The 22396-nt window shown below is 41.5% G+C and overlaps 1 protein-coding gene across 11 annotated transcripts in view; it reads left to right on the plus strand.

Annotated features, from left to right (window-relative positions):
- The window catches only part of NEO1 (neogenin 1), a 360380-nt gene that overhangs the window by 329545 nt on the left and 8439 nt on the right, over window positions 1-22396 (plus strand). For 9 of the 11 annotated variants that reach the window (XM_033919937.1, XM_033919938.1, XM_033919930.1 and 6 more), the window contains exons 22-27: window positions 902-1049; window positions 4015-4253; window positions 5738-5830; window positions 14429-14587; window positions 16966-17223; window positions 21436-21572. In XM_033919937.1, the coding sequence (XP_033775828.1) occupies window positions 902-1049; window positions 4015-4253; window positions 5738-5830; window positions 14429-14587; window positions 16966-17223; window positions 21436-21572 (1034 nt within the window). The remainder of the gene's footprint in view (window positions 1-901; window positions 1050-4014; window positions 4254-5737; window positions 5831-14428; window positions 14588-16965; window positions 17224-21435; window positions 21573-22396) is intronic. The other 2 variants (XM_033919940.1, XM_033919941.1) reach the window with 1 other exon arrangement.

The following is a 22396-nucleotide window of genomic DNA, read 5'->3' on the forward strand; positions in this document are numbered from 1 at the left end:
TTCAGGTCTTTCCCATGCGCTAAAAGCCATTTATAGTGCAGCCTTAAAAATAGCTTCCTATTTTTTCTGTTAAAGGCCATTAGCATGTGGTCGTGTTTTTGTTTTTGTTTTTTCATTACTGCATGGATTCTTATTGGCACCTATTTTGTAGGTGGTAAGGGCTCCTGCATTATCTATGTGCTAAATTTGTGTGCTGTATTGGAGATCAGGAATGGGGCAGCTCAGGAATGACCAGCATCTGCTCCGATACGCACCCTCAAAATTTAGACAATTTTTTTTTTTTTTGTATGCACTGGTTTCAAATAGAGACTGACATGGGGACAAATTTGTCCCCATCCCCACAGGAATTCAATTTCCCCTCTTGTCCCCGCGAGTTTTATCGCTGTTTCTGTCTCTGCCCTATTTCTGTAAGCTCTGCCTTAATCACATAAGCCTCGGACACTTATGATTGTAAAGTGTTTGAGTCTTGTGCAGATGAGTACGGAGTTTGCAGGAATGGGGCAGGGACAGGAAAAGAACTCAACGGGACGGGAAAATGAGTTCCCTCGGAGACGGGGAAAAATGTGTCCCCGTGTCATTCTCTAGTGTCAAAGTTACCACACGATGCCTGAGTGCATCTGGTGGTACTCCATTTTTGATAACGTTAGACATAAATGAGCACCTAACACAACTTGGCAAAAGGACCTCTTATTCAGTTTTGTGCAGTTCCAGTCCAGAATTTAGTTCTTCCATTTGCTGCTGTAGAAAATTAAAGTCTTCATTGGCTGTTAGCTAATAAGTTAGCCTGGAGATAGCATGGCACATTTTAGCCTTGTTTTTCCATCACTTTTGTTAATTCAGATGAGAAATATCTGCTGAGGTCTGTGCATTGAGTGCATATTCTGTATTTTCTCTCTTTCAGGCAGTAATACCCATCATGGGAGCCCCACGTCTACCTTTGATAACAGCGTACTCCTGGTCGTCATCATATCTATCGGGGTGGTCACCATAGTGGTGGTGCTGATTGTCGCTATCATGTGCACCCGCCGCACTACCTCTCATCAGAAAAAGTACGCAAACTCAAAAGCAAATCTGTGTTCTAGGGGTTTGTTGTGGCAGGGGGCAGTGCGACACCTTTTTCATTGGAGGAGTCAAGCATATTGCTCTCCAGATCTGCCCACAAGCTCTCTAATTGCTGAGACCTTGATGGGCAAAGTATTGGTGAGATAGTGGCCCAAGTGGTCCATCCCACTCTTAACCTTCCCATTCTCTGAATTTCTATTGCTCACTCTCGTGCAAGTGGTTGACTTGCTGTAGTATTTACAGGATATGAAGTAGAGAATGACATGGTGACAAAATTAATCACCGTTCCTGTCCCCACGGATAACTGCGGGAAACCATCTTCATGTCATTCTTTAAGGAGAGACGGAAGAATCAGAGTAGAATTGGGCACAACCACTGACCCGCAAGCTTTGCTTTGAAGAATGCTGGTGTTGAAGGACCGAGGTTGAAACAGACACTACAGAATGACAGTCTCTGGTATCCAGAGCAGATATTGTGATGTCATAATGCCTCATTCCACCAGTGCCTAAGAACCAATCACATCAGTGATGTCACAATGGCTTCATTATCCTTGGCTCACATAAGAATGAGAGTATGAATGGCCACAACCACTGACCCACAAGCTTTGCTTTGAAGAATGCTGGTGTAGAAGGACCGAGGTTGAAATAGACACTAGAAAATGACATGAGATTATTTCCCGCGGTTATCCGTGGGGACGGGAACGGTGATGAATTTTTTCACCGTGTCATTCTCTAATATGAAGCATGTCATTAGTGACCTGGTTAGATTGGGAGAGTGCAATAGGAATTAAATGTAAAACTGTAGACAAAGGAGCAGTTGAAAGTGCATTAGTTATTTCAGAAGTTATGCAGAGATCCATCGCAGACTGTGAATTAACCCATTGCACAGACCATATCCCTATATATATTTCTGGGCTCTGGCAGCTCTGGAAGAGTTCATCCGTTAGTGTTACCCTTCCTCAAGCAATTATACCCACAAAATATGAACTGCTGTGTATTTTGTTCTTCTTGTATGCACTTAGGCTACTTGGCACAGAACCACAGAACATAAAAGCAGATAAAGACCATACAGCCTATCCAGTCTTCCCATTCACATCAACTATTCTACAGTCCCTTCCTCCTCCTCTGCAGAGATCTTCTGTGCTTACCCCATGCTTTGTTGAATTCAGATATTGGCCTTTTCTTCATCATCTCCACTAGAAGGCTGCCCCACACATTCACAACCTTGAATCTATTGCTTTCACCCTCCATCTATAACCCCACATTCAAGAGCTTCCTTTCTGTTTGAAACAGATCACGTCCTCTGCATTTATACTTAAAGGTATTAATATGTTTTTGTCACATCTCCTCTATCCCATCCTTTTTCCAAAATGTACTACTACAAGTCAATTGATATTTTTGAAGTAATTCCCTGTTTTGTTATCTTTCAGGATCACCCCTATATCCCACTTCTTTCAGTATACCGAAGAACTTCACTCCTTAATAACGCTTCCTCTAGTTTTTGCAGCCTGAATACATGACAATACATTTTTAGCAATAAATCTTAGCAACCAAATGTACACGGAGTGTCTAAACCTTTGCACACAAATGTAGCAATGCTTGAAACTAGTCTTTCCCATACCACTGCCTCTTAAACATTTTACAAGTCAGTCTAATCTACATAATAAAATGGGACATAATTGTAGGATACCCAAAAAACACTCTTGGGAATATATGTATAAATTGTCGGGTTGATCCAACTGCTGTACAACACCCCAAAATTGCTAACGATCACCCACTTTGAAGTTGTATAATTTATCAGCAATTAATACCTGAAGTGCTCAGAACCTTATGGTAGAAATACCGGGGCTAGTCCCCGCTTACGGTCTTTCTACCTTAAGGTTCTGAGCACTTCGGGTATTAATTGCTTATAAATTATACAACTTCAAAGTGAGTGATCTCTAGCAATTTTGTTATGTGACATAGAGGCTCATTTTCAAAGCACTTAGGCACACAAAGTACCATAGGTTTCTATGGTGCTTTGTGTGTCTAAGTCAGTGTATCACAAACTCTGTGCCTCACGAAATTTCAGGTGTGCCGTGAGACGCCAGGGAGGAGGCTGACTGCCTACAGGACGTGTCTCTCGTGGTGAGAAGCACATCCTATAGGCAGTCAGTTGCTGCTGGCATCTCTCCTTCGCGACTCTTCTTTGTCAGCACCCCCCACTGGCAGCTGGGGGCTTCTGCACATATGCTGATGTTGATGTGATGACATCATGCATGTGTGTGGCGTCATCGCGGTGACGTCCACCCACTTCCGGGTGCCCTAGAGCCATGGCCGCCAGGTTAGTGTGCCGCAGCTCGTATAGTTTGCAAGACACTGGTCTAAGTGCTTTGAAAATGAGCCTCATAGTATAGATTTGTTTGAAAGAAAAATATTTATGATAGTGAACAAGATGGACCAGATTCTATATATGGCACTCAAAATTGCAGGTGCAAATTTGTGGGTGTCCCAATTTGCATGTGCAATTTAATTAGTTAGCAAAGTAATTAGTGCTAATAACTGGGTTGTAACGACTAATTGATGCTACTTGGCAAAAATTTCTATTTATACACACACAGTGCTATAAAGATGCATGTGTTAATACTCTAGCGTGCAGCTGAAAAGGGGACCATGGGGAGGGGGGAGGGCGTGACAGGGGTGTTCACTAGCGATGCACACCATATTAAGGAATTTTGGGGATCCATGCCTAATTAACGCACTAGGATTAATACCAGTTTTCAATTGGTGTAAATGCTTACACCTAAAAGTTGAGAGCCAATCCCAGAGTTTTGTGCTATTCTGTATATGACACCCAGTGCAGGTATGATTTATAGAATAGCGCTGAGCATCTTTTTTTTTTTTATTCAGCACCCAAATTTGAACACCATTTATAGTTTAGTTGTTGGTTTTTTTTATCCTTGGGTTGATGCAGGAAGCGAGCAGCCTGTAAATCAGTAAATGGATCCCATAAATACAAAGGAACGTCTAAGGACGTCAAACCCCCTGATTTGTGGATCCACCATGAGAGGTTGGAGTTGAAACCCATTGATAAATCACCGGACCCCAACCCTATCATGACAGATACACCAATTCCACGCAACTCTCAAGATGTTACACCAGTTGACAATTCCATGGATGGGACAATCCATCAACGGCGTAACTCGTATAGAGGCAAGTCCTTCAGCTAAGTATTTCGTGAGAAAAAAAAGCTCATTGTTAACACTACTGAGATACTGGTCAAAACGGAGACTAGTTACCCAGCTTGACCCTACTGTGAGACTACTACTAGGCAAAAAGCTGCATTTTCCTTTTGAGAGCTGAGGAGTTAGAAATGTCTGAGGCTCACTGTCCCCAAATAACCTAGCGAGGATACCCCTAGTAATACCAGCAGAAGTCAAGGGTGGGTAGGGCATGCAGTGCTGATGAGGAAGTGAAGAAGGTCAATAGATGCTTATTGTAGGATAGAGAATTTCTGCATGCTAATTATGGGGAATCATTTTGGGAGGTTTAAAATTTGTAATAATAATGACCATGCAGATGTGTTTGCTATGGTTTTGTTTTGTTTTTTGTTCATGTAATTAACATCTCGTAAATGTCTGCCTTATGCAGCAACTGCAGAGTACATTCTCAACAGTTACTACACAGGCTTTGACATAGTAAGTGCAAAGCTTTACTGCACTTGAGTAAACATGCCTTAAAGTTTTACTTTTTAGATATATTAAAAAAAACAAAACCAGCAAGCAGCTAAGTATACTTTAAGCACAAAAAACTTTTTAAAGCTATATGCATTTTAAACTGCATTTCAATATTTGTATTACCCTTCTAAAAATGTGTACTATCCTGTGATTCACTTACCTGAAGAAGAAAAAGTGGTTCTTGAAAGTCAGATTACTAAATTAGTCTAGCAAAATCATGCCTCCTACAATTGACCATTATTTCTATTTATGCAAATGGACTGACGTGGCAATCATAATACTTTATAGATAAATAACTGCAGCAAAAAATGTTGCAACAACGTTATAAGCCAAGTGGTGGAAATATCCTTTGAAAAACCATTTAAGTAAAGTGGAGAAAAAAGCCTTAACTAGTTTTATATGCAGACGGCAACCCAATGAGTTTTTTTAGCCGTTCTTAATCTGTATCATAGGCAAAAAAACTCCACTACTTCTCTAAATGTAATCTTTCAAAATAGGAAAATATTTCACCACTGTACACAGGGAACAGGAAAAAGAACCTTCAGGAAGGTTACACTTATCTTCACAGCTGTTGATGTAAGCCAGGACCGTGATCCAAAAACTTGGGATCTTCCTACAGTCACATTTCTGGCATTGAAGTGAAGACAAGGAACCGATGTCCAAATCCAACAAGGCACTTGTTTCACCCACGAATGGCTGCTTCAGGGAATTCCCTCCATTTTTTTGCTGCAGTTATTTATCTATTTAGATTGTTATTGCTAGTATTGTTTCTAATCCTAATACTTTGTCGTAGCTTAAATGTCCTGCTAGTTTGGTGGTGTGGGATCATAAGTTGGTGGCCTTTGGTTAAATAAAAACACAAAATTTTGTTCACTTTGTAAAAGTCATGTTTTTCAGCTGTTGAAACGACATAACAAAAACCCTTGTTGGAAAGAAACCTGTAATTCTTGGTCTCTGTAGGTCATGAATCTGAGGATAGCATGTCCACATTGGCAGGAAGACGGGGAATGAGACCAAAAATGATGGTGCCATTTGATTCTCAGCCACCACAACGTAAGTCTAGCTAGCACAGTTAGTAGATGTTCTGCCAGGTCATTCTATTATAAAAGAAGCCTAAACAAGCTAATATAAAAATTACCATTTCCATTATTCCACCTCTGTTAACTACATTACTGTTGTTATGTAAACATTGTGATGGTTATTTTAGAAGCTGTGGTCATAATTTGCATCTATTTTCACTGAGGATTCAATCATATAAGACTCCAGTGTGGTGAGTTGTCCGGAGAGCTTGTCCAATCTCAGTTCCCCTCTATATGTATTGCATTTGAATCATGGCACTGGTAAGTTGAACAATGTGTGCCGTGGCCAAATGCAGCATATCTTGTGTAGCCTCTTCCGTGTTGGAATCCTCATGTGGCCTTGCCTTTTCTCTATCTTTTTTTCTGTTTGAAAGCCATCCCAGCTGCCGATTTTGTAACAAATCTGTCCATATAGGTGTGCTCAAGAGCACCAAAGTTCCAAATGCTGCCAATGAATGAATTAAAAAAAGAAATTCAATAGATGGGGCAGGAAGCCCTAGAGCAGTGTTTTTCAACCTTTTTTGGGCAAAGGCACACTTGTTTCATGAAAAAAATCACGAGGCACACCACCATAAGAAAATGTTAAAAAATTTAACTCTCTGCCTATATTGACTATATATAAAGTAATTCTCTTGAATAGGAATCAAATAAACACAAAGAAAGTATTTTATAATTACTTTATTATGAAATAAAAATTATAAAATACTTTATTCAGTGCGAAACCTGGGCCTGTTTGGCTGAACACAAAGCTGATATTCTGGCTGGAATCGAAGAAAGACACACACGTAGCTCTTCGTCAACAGCTCTCAGTCTCTCTCTGTATTTGGTTTTTATAGCATACAAAAATAGACAAATATACCCTCCATCCTTTTTATTAAACCACAATAGCAGTTTTTAGCGCAGGGAGCTGCGCTGAATGTCCAGCGCTGCTCTTGACGCTCATAGGCTCCCTGCGCTAAAAACCACTATTGCGGTTTAGTAAAAGGTGACCATATTGTAAAATATAGACAGCAGATATAAATTCAGAACTGTGCATAGTAAGTGAAGGGAAGTTTTCATCTCTGGGAATTTACCCAGTTAACTATTAAGTTATTTGGGCAAATTCCTTTGAAAACTGTGGTAATACTGCCTCCACTTTGCTAAATTTAAAATAAAATCATTTTTCCTACCTTGTCTGGTGATTTCTGGTTGCACTTTCTTCTTCTGACTGTGCATCCAATCTTTCTTCCCTTCTATCAGCCTGTATTCTTTCTCTCCTCCACACCTCATTCCCTCCCCCAACTTTTTCTTCCTCTCTCCCTGACCTTTCTTTCTTTTTTTCTGTTTCTCTTCTTTCCTTCTGTTTCCCTGCCTGCCCCCTTTCTTTCTTTCTTTCTCCCTGCCGTTCCCCAAGCCACTGCCACTGCCATCGGGGAACAGGACCCACCAATGGATAACAGGCCCCAAAGCCGACGCCGACGCATGCTCTCCCTGACGTCAATTCTACAATCGGAGAGGAAGTTCCGCCCAGCCAGGCAGCGATTGGCTGGCCCGAACCAGGCAGCGATTGGCTGGCCCGAACTTCCTCTCCGACTGTATAATTGACGTCGGGGAGAAGAAGACTTATCGGCTCCATAGATTAGATCGCCAAGACAAAGTGAGTCCTGGGTGATCGACTCACTTTGCCTTGGCGAGCTACTGGCGCCCCTGCCTCGGGCCCCCTGTCAGCTCCGGGCCCGGCGGCCCTGCGGCACACCAGGCAACATCTCGCGGCACACTAGTGTGCCGCGGAACAGCGGTTGAAAAACACTGCCCTAGAGCCACACAGAAAGCAGCCTGCCTCGCTCAGCTCATCACATGGTCCATATTCACCATTTTGTAAATCTAAATAAAAGTTTTTAAAACATTAGACCAGCTCTTTTCTTTGTTTTTTTAATTTATATCTTTATTGATTTAACCAGTACAGAAAATAACCCCCAAGTCAAACAACATAACAATGTTTACAATACAAGAGCTCAATTATTGCACTGTACAGAGCCTTTAGATATTCCTGGGGAAGTTTTTTTTATGCCAATGATGTTTTTGCCTGAATACACTGAACACCACTATTGTGGGGTGGGAGAGTTTGCTTCTGAGGCTTTTTTCTCCCCTGAGTTTATCAACTTTGAACTGTGCTTGTGTTTCTTCTTTTCTTCACCTTGCACTGTCCATGTGAAAGTGTTGCATAATATTATTACTATCTAATGTCATATAAACAAATTATTAGATACAGATAGGTGTGCAAAACAAAATAAAAATAATAACTTTTTATTTTTCAGTGTTCAGATTTTACAAAAACATGCTATAACTTTCCAAAAGGTATTCAAACATGCTGTTGCAGTGAGCAGCACCTCCAAATAACCCATCGCTCTCCCTAAAACTGCCATTATTTATTCATAACACATCGGCATGAACCATTCACTGTCAAACTGTTCATATCTGTTGTGGTGCAAGATTAATTTCTTCGTTACTTGGAGGACAAAGGGATAGAAGGGTACAGATAAGAATAGAGGTAGAGGTAAGTTATAAAATTAGTCAGGGACCACTGTTTCAGGCAATAGGCCTGATGGGCCGCCGCAGGTGCGGACCGCTGAGCAAGATGGACCTAAGGTCTGCCTCGGCGGAGGCAACTCTTATGTTCTTATTAGCAATACTAGGCCTAGGCCTAGATTCACTAACCTTCCCAATCCTACCCGATCTATGGCAGGCCGATTGATTCTCAACACATCCTCTTGCAAATAGGGGCGATCAGAGGCATGCCCCCCCCCACCGACCACACGGATCGCTGGAGAGCGATCCTGACGCATGCGCAGACCATCTTCTTTACCTGTAGATCGTCTGCGCATGCGCTTGCAAACTTTGCTTTTTTATTTTTTTATTCGCGAGCCCGTGGTTTTAACGTGCGGGTTTAAAGCGGGTTAAAACCACGGGCTCGCACTGCAGGGAAGGGCAGCAAAGGCAGGAGAGTTGGGGGGCAAAGGCAGTCACTTCTTCTTGACCACTCACCCACCAGCAGGGCTGTCACTGGGAGACTATGCTTAGGAGAGTTGGGGAGGCAAAGGCAGGAGAGGCAGAGAGCAGAGTTTTTGCAGGGCTGGGATTTTAGGGCGGCAGAGAGTAGGAAAGGACGTGAGCTGTCGCTTCTTCTTGATTGGCCAGCCCATTCGGTGTTCCTGAATTTTGTTTAGTGAATCGAGGCCCTTCCTACTTTGCATGCCATGTCCCCTCATTTGCATGATTGGATCGGGTGCGGGAGGAAAGTTAGTGAATTGGATCGGGACACGATCAGTGGGCTTAGTGAATCTAGCCCCTAGTCTTTTCCTCCATTGTTCTAAGCTGGAAGGAGCTTTGCTTTTCCATTTGTGAGCAGTTTGCATCTGCCATCAAGAACCATGCTTATGCTGGTTTGCAGTGCTTATGGGCTGCTTCCTTCTGCATTTGAATTCAGAGTGATGCATAAATATTGGGAATCCTCATGATGATAAATATTGTCAAATAACTTGCTTATGCTATTCTCATACATAGAACCCCAAAATTCATCGATTAGATAGTGTGAGCAGCATATTAGATCATCACCATTAGAATAAGAAGGAAGAGTAAGCTAAATAGTGTAAGTCATACAAATGGTTATGTGATACCTTAATGTTTCCTTTAAGGAGGAAAAGGGTCTCAGAAACTATTGAAAGAATAGAAAAGTGCAACTGTAATACACATTTGGAAAAGTTTCAGGAGGTTTTTTTGTCTGACCAATGATAGAAGTGTGCAGGGGAACATTTTGTACTCCAGTTCCTCCTAAGAATTTAAAGTTTGTGATCACATTAAACTCAGCATGAACAGCTTTTTTCTTCTTGACTCCTCCTGCTGCCTTCAAAGGGGGTATACAAGCAAACCTGGCACTTGGGGATTTCTTATCAGTCATAGGAGAATTGGGTTTCAGGAGAAGCAGAAAAGTTGCATGTGTGTATTTAGTACAATCTGTAATATATCAATTACAGCGGTGACGGAGGCTGTGACTGAGAACAGAAGGGTACATACAAATGGGTGACCCAGGAAGCCAAGGAGCTCCCATGGCTCAGAAGGGTACCAATGTCTGATTGTTCCTTATTCTGCAACCACCCTGTGGTATAGTTACCATAAAGGTTGCTTTTCTCCCAAGTTCACAGAAATAAACTTGACAACCAAATGTGCAAAGGAAAACTAGTCAGCTGAAAAACATTTTTGAGGTGCAATCTATCATTCAGCCTTAAACCTCTGAATGCCTGCAATGTTATTTAACAGTGATAACAGTGCCATTTACAGCAGTGAACTTCCTCTTTTGGTAAGATGTTGCTTGCAATAGGAGTCGCCTTATATAAAGAAAGATGGACTTATTTTTGAAATCTAATATTATCATTGTCTCCTCTGCCGCTACCTTCTCTTCGTCATTCTTTTCATCTCCTCTATTTTTCCTGTTTTGCTGCTGCCATATTAAAAATCCCTTTGTGCAATGGAGGGGAGGGGAGGGTAAGGAGGGACTGGGAAAGGCTTTCTGGTTAGCCACTTCTTTTAGGGGGGGGGAAGGGGATTAGCCATATTGGGCCTTCTACCCCTATAATACTGTTCAGGATGAAATGTCAAAATCTGCAGTATTCATTGGTCAGATTAACCATAGCAAGGATAGCAATTTGTTTCCACACTACAATGAAACCTCTGTGTCTTGTACATTTTAAAGTGCAGAGCAATGTTTGCAGCATTTCTGTGACGTTTCAAAGTTTTGTTTGAGAAGACTAAATTATTGTTTGAATATGTGTATGTCTGAAGTAGTTCCCTTAACGTCTGTGTTAGCTGTGTCAAATATGTTTATCCCAGAGGCCTGTGGGTAGAGTTTTTCATTGTTATCCCCTGCTCATGGCCTTCATTTTTCAGGCAGATGAACTCTGCCAAGAGCATGTTCATGCTTCTAAATTTTCTCTTGGTAAGTAACATGCTCAGGTTAGTAATTCAACACCAATTACCAGCAAATAGTAAATCAAATTTATTTAACAAGTACTCGGTAAACAGAGTAGATGATGAACATATGACATTATATACTAGACACTTGGTAAACCTTCACTTGCATATGAGCACCCACGCATGTTTTTGTGTATATATGCCAGTTTCTTGTGTATATATTCCCAGTTTCTTTTTAAACTGGGCAGTAAGGCCTAGGTCACAGATTTAACATCTAGCTCTAAAGTTTATTGTATAGTTCCCATAATGTTTAAACAAATGCAATGCATATACACTTCCCCCTCCCCATTCGCGGTTTCTCCATTTGCGGTTTCATATAATTGCGATTTTTTTCTGGGGAGAGGGAAAATTAAAAAAGCAGTTTTAATTTTAAAATAACCCATATTTTTTTCCTCCCTGCTGCCTTCCCAGCCTTACCTGGTGGTCTAGAGGGCTTTTGGGGCAGGAGCGATCTTCCTACGCTCCTGCCCTGTGCAGATCGCCATGAGGAAATGGCTGCTGTGAGTTCCCGTAGTCTCTCGAGACTACGACGGTAGCTCCTTACAGCCATTTCCTCATGGCGATCTGCATGGGGTAGGAGCATAGGAAGATCGCTCCTGCCCCGAAAGCCCTCTAGACCACCAGGTAAGGCCGGGAAGGCGGCAGGGAGGTGGGGGTGGGTCAGAGCCGGATAATCGCGTTTTTTTGCCATTCGCAGTCCGGCTCTGCCCATATCCCCCGCAAATGACGAGGGAGAAGTGTATAGGGAAATTTTATAAAAGGCACCTATAGATAGGTGCCAAATAGGCACCCAAGTTAGGCATCTAACTTAATTAGTATATTGGCTTCAATTATGAGCTTTAATAAGCTCATAAATAAAAAAAATTAATTGGGTGATAGGCACCTATCTTCTTAGGCATGATTCTACGTAGGCACCATAGATGATAATCACCTGTCTCCAAAGTAGGTGTGTTTAGGGGCAGAGAAGGACTTAGGTGCTATTAGGCGCAATTCTCTAAAGTACTTAAGCACCTATAATGCAAGCTTTTAAAACCCTGGCCTACATTGCAGGCACCTAATAGGCGCCTAAGTTTTAGTTAGGCACAATTCTGTGGGTGCCTAAGTGCGATTGCCATGAAATAAGTGCTTAATTGTAGGCGCCTTTCTTTTTTAGGCACCCAATTACAGAATCTGTCCGGTTTTGAGAGCATACAGTTGAAAAACCAATTTTTACAAACTGAGATAGTATGCTTCTGGAATCTCTTTCGTATCAGTATATTTCTGTGCTCAGCAGATCTGTATGAAAGCAGTGTGTACACTTTGTATGAAGTCTCCAAATCGGTTATCAAAGTTCCTAGAGCAATGCATTTCTATTAGATTTTAGAACTGTAAGGCATTGTTCTTGAAATAGAATGCACTGTTTGCATAATGCTTTTTAATCAGCCAGAAACATACCATTCTAAAAAGCAACAACTTAGGGGTCCTTTTACAAAGGCGCGGAATACCGCGCGTTAAACCGCCTGCCACGCTATTACCTAACGCCTCCATTGACGAGGCGTTAGGATTTTAGGCTGCCGCGGGGGTTAGCGCATGATGAAATGTCCGACGCGCTAACCCCCGTAGCGCGCCTTGATAAAAGGAGCCCGTAGTAAATCAACTGGTATTGGTAACATTTCATGATCATTTCAGTCAAAGCCAAAACTGCCTAAAAGAACCATTTTTTTAAACTTAATGGTGAATTTTCAACTAGTGGCTGTCAGCAATTTATTTTCATCCCTGCCAGCTTTATGCCTGGATATTTAATGCCAGCCCATTGTTTCAGGGGTGTCAAAGTCCCTCCTTGAGGGCCGGAATCCAGTCGGGTTTTCTGGATTTCCCCAATGAATATGCATTGAAAGCAGTGCATGCAAATAGATCTCATGCAGATTCATTGGGGAAATCCTGAAAACCCGACTGGATTCTGGCCCTCGAGGACCGACTTTGACACCTGTGGTTTAGACACTGGTATTAAACATCTAGGTATGTGGTTAAGATAGTCCCGCACAGGTGATTTAACTGGGCAGAAGCTTTCCCCTGCCCAGTTAAATCATTTTAAATATTGACTCCATAATTACTTTTAGAACAAAATTGTAGTTCATACACAATGCTTAAAGGCTCATACTTTCCCCAAAAGGGAAGTTCTGAAAGGTAACTCAAGATTTTGCATGTGCGTTATGGAAATTCCTCCTTTCGCATACAATCAGAATAAAACCTTTAACATCCAATTATATTTGTTCTCACTCTCCTGTTTTATAGAATCTTTTACAATCTCATTTATTGATGGGAAATTATATAACAAGGCACCTATAAAATTCTTCAAAATGTGTTTATGCCTGTATGCCTTTATGAAATAGGCTTCTAGAATAACCCTCAGTATCGTACAAACGTGTTCATAAATTTACGCCTGCTCAGAGACAAGTGTAAATATATCCATATACTCTGTATGTTTATAAAACAAGCAAGTACATCCTCGAGCTGCCCAGACACTCTTGAAAACAACTTCACATATTCCCCATAATAGTTTACACATACATATACACCCCTGCAATTTTATAATCATCATTTTCCATATATGGGGGTATATGGGGGGCTTGGACTCCCTCTTGCCCCGATGTTATCGGGGGGTCGCGGCTTCAACGGGGCAAGAGGGCTTGGACTCCCTCTTGCCCCGATGTTATCGGGGGGGGGGAGGGGGGTCGCGGCTTCAACGGGGCAAGAAGGCTTGGACTCCCTCTTGCCCCTATATCGTCGGGAGGGGGGGGTCGCGGTTTGACATGGAAGGAGGGCTTGGGCACCCTCCTGCCTGGATCGTTGTTGGGGGGGGGGGGGGAGGATTCTGTAACCGGTGTTGTTTTTGACAGACACCGGTTACAGAATCCAGCTTTTAGGCGAAGGACTGGCTCCTCTTTCGCCTAAAAGCCCTTCTGTTGGACGTTTTTGGCTTAGGCGTGTTTTTTTTTCATTATGGTTAAAAAGTGTAGACGTGCTGTGGGGGTACTGGTAGACGTAGTGGAGATTGGGCGTTTAGGCAGAGGAAGGCCATAATCAAAACATGGACGTATGTTTTGGTTATGGACACTTTTCCCTGCTTCTGGGTTGAACGTTTAGGGACTTAGGCCAAAAGGGGACTTAGACGTTTTTTTTGTCCCTCCACATGTTTTAGGAGCAGAAAATGCTTTAAAAATTACCAACTAAAAGCTGTGCTTTTAGTGGGCCACACTAGCATGGCCCTTTGAAGTAGGTAACATTTTCCTGCAGAAGTAGTTAAGCATTTAAAGCCTGGCATTTACTACATGAGGTTCAAACATTTTTGAAGAAGGTGTTTTAGCAGCTAAGAATTTTTTTTTTTTTTTTTTAATGTTACTTTACTTAAGCAGGGGGAATCCATACTATATATTAAAAAAACAAAACTCGATCCATGTATGTGATGTTTTTTTGTTGCACACTGTTTTTCAATGTGTTAATATATATTTTTTTTTATATCTGTACGTGGTTGCATGTGTGTTATATGTTAAGCATTTTTTTTCTGTCTTGTATTCATCTACAGCTGTGATTAGTGCCCATCCCATCCATTCCCTCGATAACCCCCACCATCATTTCCACTCCGGCAACCTCGCTTCTCCAACTCGCAGCTATCTCCACCATCTGGTCAACCCACAGCCACTGGGCTTTTCCATCTCCCATTCAGACAGGGCCAGTTCCACAGGTGAGAGTGATGAGGAATAAAGTAAGCGTGAGCCAAGGGCTCCCACAAGAGACGGTGCTTATTTTTTTAACCAAAGGCTTAAATGTTGTTTATGAGTGCCCTCCTTCAGCCTTGACTATCGCCTTCCATTGGCGAGCAGTAAAATGGGAATATTATGGGTTCTAGTCCAGTAATTGCATATCTAAATACGTGTACAGTTTTTGTCACATCTCCTATCTTATTGCAGTAACCTGAAAAATGACGCCATTGAATATAGTGAAACTGGTCATATTTTATATATTATGATAACTTATTGAGTCACCATTGTTAACTCATGCTCTCCCTCTCTCTTTCTCTCTCAATGGACAAGTATAAGTGCCCTTTTTTTCTGTTCTGGCAGTTTCTTTATACTCTCAGTTCAACTGGAATAGGCCTTTAGTAGGGGTATGCAGCTAAGGTGACATGAGCATTCATGCAAAAATACCCAATGTTGCATCGCATTTTTAACTCTCCTCACACCCCGTCACCTCTACTGTCTTATTTCAAACTCACTATTACTACTAATTATTTCTATAGCTCTACCAGATGTACGCAGCGCTGTACAGTCGCGAAGAAGACAGTCTCTGCTTGAATGAGCTTACAATCTAAACATACAAGGCAAAAAAATAGGATGCCATGGATACAGTTAAGGGGGAATGGTTAATTGCTGGCTAGGTTGGTGTGGAATTGAAGGCTATATCAAAAAGATAGGTTTTCAGTCTGCTTTTAAACAAGGTAAGGGGCGTGGCGGACAAACTCAGGTAGTTTATTCCAGGCATAGGGGGCAGCTAGATGAAAGGAATGAAGTCTGGAATTGGCAGTGGAAGAGACGGGTACAGCTAAGAGCAGCTGATCTGAGGAATGGAATTCTGGGAGGTGTATAAGATGAGAGGAGAGATACACTTCTCCCTCGTTATTCGCGGGGGAATAGGGGCAGAGCCGGACCGCGAATGGCGAAAAACTGCGAATATCCGGCTCTGCCCCACCCCCGCCTCCCTTCCGCCTTCCCCTGGCATCCTGGCCTTACCTGGTGGTCTAGCTGGTTTTTGGGGCAGGAGCGATCTTCCTACGCTCCTGCCCCATGCAGATAGCCATTAAGAAATGGCTGTGGGGAGTTCCCGTAGTCTTTCCTAATTTCTATCTGCACGGGGCAGGAGCGTAGGAAGATCACTCCTGCCCCGAAAACCAGCTAGACCACCAGGTAAGGCCAGGATGCCGGGTGGAAGACAAAAATATGGGGGGTTTTCCCTCCTCCCCCCTCCCAAAAAAAAATCACGATTATGTGAAATTGCAAGTAGGGAAACCGCGAATGGGGAGGAGGAAGTGTATTGAGGGGCAGCAGAATAAGCACACTTGTAGGTCAGTAATAGGAGCTTGAATTGTATGTGAAGGCGGATAGGGAGCCAGTGAAGTGATTTGAGGAGAGGGGTGATAACGAGTGTAGCGAGGTTGGTAGAAGACGAGTCGTGCACAGAGTTTTACACAGATTGCAGGGGGAGAGGCGGCACTGCGAGAGACCGCAGTAATCGCCACAGCAGCCTTTAGACATGGGCAGCAGACTGTAGCATACCGTGGAGTCCAGTGCATGTGCACAGTAAAATGGCTATTAGTTTGTTCAGTGGTAAACTGTTTTACCTGGCGTTGTAAACACTGTCTCTGTAACAGTACCAGCTCTGACCAGCCCTGGCAACAGAGGGTGGATTTAGGAAGTAAACCCAGGTCTTTCGTAGCACACATGACTGCTGCACCATTGGGCCATCCATTTTCAGAATTTGTCTTTCATGCAAGTTAGTCATATTGCCAGTTACACTATTTAGGGGCAGTGTGTGGCACAGTGGGTAAAGCTACAGCTTCAGGACCCTGGGGTTGTGGGTTCAAACCCATGCTGCTCCTTGTGACCCTGGGCAAGTCATTTAATCCCTGCCATTGCCCCAGGCACATTAGATAAGATTGTGAGCCCACTCGGTTAGACAGGGAAAAATGCTTGAGTGCCTGAATAAATTCATGTAAACCGTTCTGAGCTCCTTTGGGAGAACAGTATAGAAAATTGAATAAATAAATAAACATTGAAGGTGATGCTAGAGTGGAAAATTAAACTTAGAAAGAGGATTTGCAGATTGTTGCTGTCTGATTTCAGTATGTTAGGTAGAGAGCAGCACGTCGGTGTTTGTTGAAGTTACATGTGCTCTGATCATTTCTCTTTTAAAAAAAACCCTTAGTCTGAGCTTATATTTTCTAGCCAAAATGTCGAGCCTGCACATTAGTCCAGAGGCATCCTGAAAAGGACAGTAACCTGGAAAATACTTCTGTAAAATAATTTACTACATGTATGTACATTTTTGTTCTAATTCCTCTTGCAGAATCAATTCGAAAAACACCTAGCACTGAAAATGTGTCTGGGTCCTTATCTCAGACCTACAGTGGAGATCATCAAGAGCCCGAAGCTACTACTAGCTCTTATCTAGCTAATCCCCAGGAGGAAGAGTCGAGCCAAAACCTCCCTACTGCCCATGTCCGACCCTCTCATCCTCTGAAAAGTTTTGCGGTGCCAGCAGTTCCACCTGCAAATTTAACATACGACTCTGCACTTCCAAGCACACCATTATTGTCCCAGCAAGGTGAGTGCACATACAGATGGACATGTAAGTGCAGTAAGGAGAGTACAGGAGGGGGGGTTACTATAAGAATAGAGATGTGTATAGAAAGGTTGAAAGATGCCTTGCCAGAGATGTCGCCTGTTCTTGGAGGAAACTCGGGACCCAGATGATAGCTATCGGCAGTTAAAGAATAGAATGGGAATGGTGGTTGAAGTGAATTGGGGTGGAGATGGAGGTGGGTATGGAGAGGGATAGGGATATGATGTATTCCGGAAAGGCATTTAAGATCTGGTGTTAAATGATCATAATAATTACAAGTCAAAGATCTTGATGCTTTTTTGGGGTGTGTTTCTTTTTCTCTCTATGCTTATTTGTATCTCTATTTTGTTTACTTTAATTATTATTTTAATTCTATCTTTAAATTATTTATTAATTACTTGTTGGAATATTTCATTTCTATCTCTATCTCTACCTCTGTCTTTTTATTTTTATTTTTCATACTGTTTCTTCAGGTACTTTAGTTAGATTGTGAGCCTTTGGGACAGTTAGGGAATTTCCAAGTACCTATCTTATTTATTTAGTTTTTATTTATTGTATCTTTAATGCATCATTTTTGTAAACCACTTAGAAACCTCACGGTTATTAGCGGTATATAAGAATTAAATTAAATTGTTACAGGGTTGTTTGTCAATTTTAATTATGTATATATTTTTGCAATCTGCTTTGCTTAAAGCAGGATATAAATATGGCAAATAACAGAAAAACTACATTTCTTTGCCTTGATCTTTACTGAGGAGGTTGTGGGGTGTATCATACTAATACTTTTTTATGGTTTTACTTGGGACAAATAAAGCATATCACTGTAAGTCTAGAAGATTTAATAGATTAAATTGACAAACTCAAGAGCAACAGGTTGTCAGGATCAGATGGTATTTATCTCCAAGTCCTGAAAGGGATCAAACATGAAATTGCTAACCTGTTAATAGTAATATGTGAAGCATTATTCATTACTTCACATATTACTAATATACAGGCAGTCCACAGGTTAAGAACAAGTTATGTTTTTAAAGCTGTTCTTAAGTCAGATTTGTATGTAACTCAGAACTTGTAGATTTTAAGATTCTTGCTGCTTACCTCTATTCCCAGTTGACAAAAGGGCTGACAGTCCCTACCAGTATTCCCTCTAAAGTACAGCATGCACAACCACACACTGTTCTTAATGAGACCATGCATCATTCCTGAATCTGCCACAGGAGAAGTGAAGAAGTGTAGGCCACTGGAAATACTGCTCAGTGAAATCAAACGAAGCCGCAATTGCGTTCTTAAATATGAGTCGTACTTAAGTCAGGTGTCTAACTCAGGGACTGCTTTAATGGCAATTTTTAAAAGGGCGATCTGGAAAACTGCAGACCAGTGAGCTTGATATCGATGCTGCACAAAATGGTTTTGGAGGTATGCTTAAAAAAAAAGAAAAGAAGTAAAATTACTGGCCATAAAGCATAGATTAAAGAGAATGGGTTAGCAAAATCAAATCTTGCCTTATCAACTTATTATTATTATCAGTATACAAGTGTGTAATGGAGAACCAGTTGACATACTGTATTTGGATTTTCAGAAAATATTTGACAAAATCCCTCATGAGTGACACCTTAAAAAAATTACAGAACCACAGGTTACATAGGCAGCCATGCTTTTCTGTGGATTATAAATTGACTAAAAGTCGATGAATTACTGAAGGATAAATCCTAGATTGTGCTCATTATGTTGTGATCTTTAGAACATATTGAAAACCCATTTTAGAAAGATTATGTGACAACTGCAAGGACACACATATATAAATGCTGGTTTTACAGTAATGCTGTTTATGGTTGTAGATGCAGTGGGATGCATAGATTTAAAGAGGCTGTGCTTAAAAAAAAAATTGTAACCTATCTTGAATCTCTAATCACAGTACCAATTAATCTCTTACAATATATAGATTTAGATTTTTGCAAGATCTTCATTATTTACAGGAATTACGTTACAAGAAATTAAACGTTTACAAATTATTCAAAATGCTTCCATTAAATTAATAACAAAATCTAAAAAATTCGATCATGTGACACCACTCCTTAAAAAGGCTCATTGGCTGCCAGTCATACACAGAATTACACACAAATTATGTACTATTATCTTTAAAACATTAGAAAATAAGACTCCAGCATTTTTATTCAGACTACTTATCCCATATTCTGTTAAAAGAACTTTAAGATCTAGTGAACGGAACCTTTTATCAATTCCTACGTTAAAAGTAATTAATACAAGAAGACAATTTATCTTTTCATGTACAGCTCCCCAGGACTGGAATGCGCTTCCCATGTTTTTACGGGAGGAGAAAGTGTTTGGGAAATTTAAAAGCGAATTAAAAACTTTTTTGTTTAAAGACGCATTTGCAAATTAATTAAATTTTATTACACAGTGTTACTCTAGTTAATTATTTTTTACCCATTTTTTAATCTCCTTATGTGTTCTCCCTGTAAGTTCTTTCTTTACTATAAAAAAAATGTATTTCTTTCCCTCTTACCCTTTGTTTACGTTATAATTGAAATTGTATGTAATGTTGTTGTTTCCTTATATGTATATTTTATTGTACATCGCTTAGAAATCTGATTAAGCGATTTAACAAGCAACCTAATAAACTTGAAACTTGAAGTGCTTCCTTAGGGCTCTCAACTATGCTCCACAAGGTGCAACGCACTCAGTTCGTCATTTGATCTAGCAAGATTTTTGGTTTTTAAGAAAAATATTTTCATTCCCCTCTGGTGGTCTAGTGGTAGGCTGGGACAGGATACAGGGCATGTCTAACGGTAGGCATGTGTAGTGGCAGCCAGCCAAGGCAGCGGCAGCACCCCCCCCCCCCCCCCAGTACCTTTTCCCCCCCTTCATGGCGGTCTAGCGTGCTTTCCGTGCTCCTGCCTCGGTTCCCCTGCTCTTTTCTGGCAGCGGCACAGCGGAGCACGAGGCAGGTGACGAGAACTGACAGGCAGTCGTTCCGAGTGTAGCATGGGACCAAGCAGGCACGCAAAAAGCACGTGCCTGCCTCGTGTACCGCTTCCAGAAGAGAGCAGGGGAACTGAGGCAGGTGCACAGAAAACGCGCTGGACGGCCGGGATGGTGAAAAAAGGTGCTTCTTCCGATGCACCCTTATTTACACCCCCTTTTGGGGATGGAAAAAGTGTGTCTTATGGAGCGAAAAATACGGTAATTTTTTTAAAATCTCAGTTATTTCTTAATAATAATGCATTAGTCACAGAGTTAACCGTAATTAACTTGCAGCCCTACCTACTTATGAAAAGTTGACTAACAATATCCTGATCAATACACAAATCTCTTGACTTCTTATTTCTAAATTATTTCTATTAATTGAAATATATCAAATGTACCATTAATATGAAAGTTTTCTGGACAGAAGGGAGTTAAGACAGCCTGCTGATTGGGTCTTTAGTCCCCATACTGCCTGTGTTGCTGCAGCTGGTTGGAGCTGAGCTGCCATCCTGGTGCTATCATCCACCAGGGACCTTAGGAGAGCTGTGCTGTTGTGACTTTGTGCCTTAAGGGGCATGCCCAGAAAGATATACTTGGCCTCTTTGGAACCCCTTCAGGACACTGAGGAATGTTAGAGAATGCCGAGGGAGTGGTGGCTAGATTGTGTGGGTAGAAATAAGAAGTCAGGAAAGTAGGACTCATTTTGGATTGTTTTTAAATAATTCAATATGGGCAAGAGGGAATCGGAAGGCCGGTGTTTCCAGCTCTCTCTTCACCAGGGATTACCAGTCCCATAAACAGGCATGTTGGATTTGGGTTTTTTTTTTAGGGGGGGAGGGGCAGGTTGGAAGTGAGTGTAGAGAGGCTCCTTAAGCTCATCTCAACTGACTCCCTTCACCACAATCTAATGATTCAATGACTTTCCATTCCATTTTCTCCTGGCATCTCCCCAGTTCATCCAGGGTCTTCTAGTTGAATTCTACCAGATAACTATGCCCCTAAGCATGGGATTATATCTTCAAAGAAAGCATCATTTCCTACTACTTAATGAGTCCAATAATTTCTGGAATTCTGCTTCTACTTCTTTTAGTAAAGTTGAGGCATTTTGAGGAATCCAGTTTAAGCAGGTGTGCTGTACTTAAACCACCTCATTCCTCCTACGCCTCTCCCTACAGCCTGTTGATAGAAGTACTTTTCTTTCATTTTAAGGTCCAAACCAGCAAGTTCAGTCAGTGAAGACTGCTTCCATTGGGACACTTGGGAGACCCCGGCCTCCCATGCCTGTAGTTGTTCCTAATGCTCCTGAAATGCAAGAGACCACCAGGATGCTTGAAGACTGTGAAAGTGTAAGTCCATCATTTACCTCAACCCTTCATATCATAGGACTAACCACCTGATTATTTTTTTTATATTATCTGAACTTTAATCACTTTGCTAATTGCGTGGCTTCTGACATTTGGGTCCCTTTTATATGCACATAAAGTGACTTATGTACAGTGACAGGAATACCTTTACTTTTATGCAGCTTGGGTATAGGCACATTTTGGGGCAAGTTTGGGGCAGAGCACAGGTGGAGTTGTGATTTGTGCATGGTCTCCAAAAATATGGTATGATACACCTCTTGTAAAACTGTGTTGCCTCGATACATGTAGTCCATTGGATTCCAGAAAGTGCACAAACTTCTCTTGTAATAGTGTTTTCCACTAATTTGCTCCCCACCCAGGTCAGACTAATTCTAGAATCTGCCTGTCTCCAGTTCTGTAGGACCACTTCTGACTCTAAAGAAGCTTTGAAAATATCACACAGCGGAACCACTGGAATTTCCCTGAGGTCTTCAGTACCCTTGGATGTATCCCATCCATTTCCCATCATTTTTTTTTTCTACTTTGTTTAGCTAGCTGTTCACAGACACAGTCTTCTTCTTTTTTATAATTCTTTATTCATTTTCACAAATTACATTAAGTGAATATTATTCAAGGTCTCCCTCTCTCCATTCCTATATATGTTTGTTTTTTGAAGACCTATCCCATCTCTTCATCTGTGAACACGGAACAGAATTTTTTTGTTAAGCAGTTGTGTTTTAATCTTGCCCTTGCCACAATGCCACTTTTGCTCTTCTCCTGTCACCAGTATATCTTCGAAATCCTAGAGTTCTGTTGCTTTACAGTAT

This window comes from Geotrypetes seraphini, chromosome 14 (assembly GCF_902459505.1).
Source record: "Geotrypetes seraphini chromosome 14, aGeoSer1.1, whole genome shotgun sequence".
NCBI classification, from domain to species: Eukaryota; Metazoa; Chordata; class Amphibia; order Gymnophiona; family Dermophiidae; genus Geotrypetes; species Geotrypetes seraphini.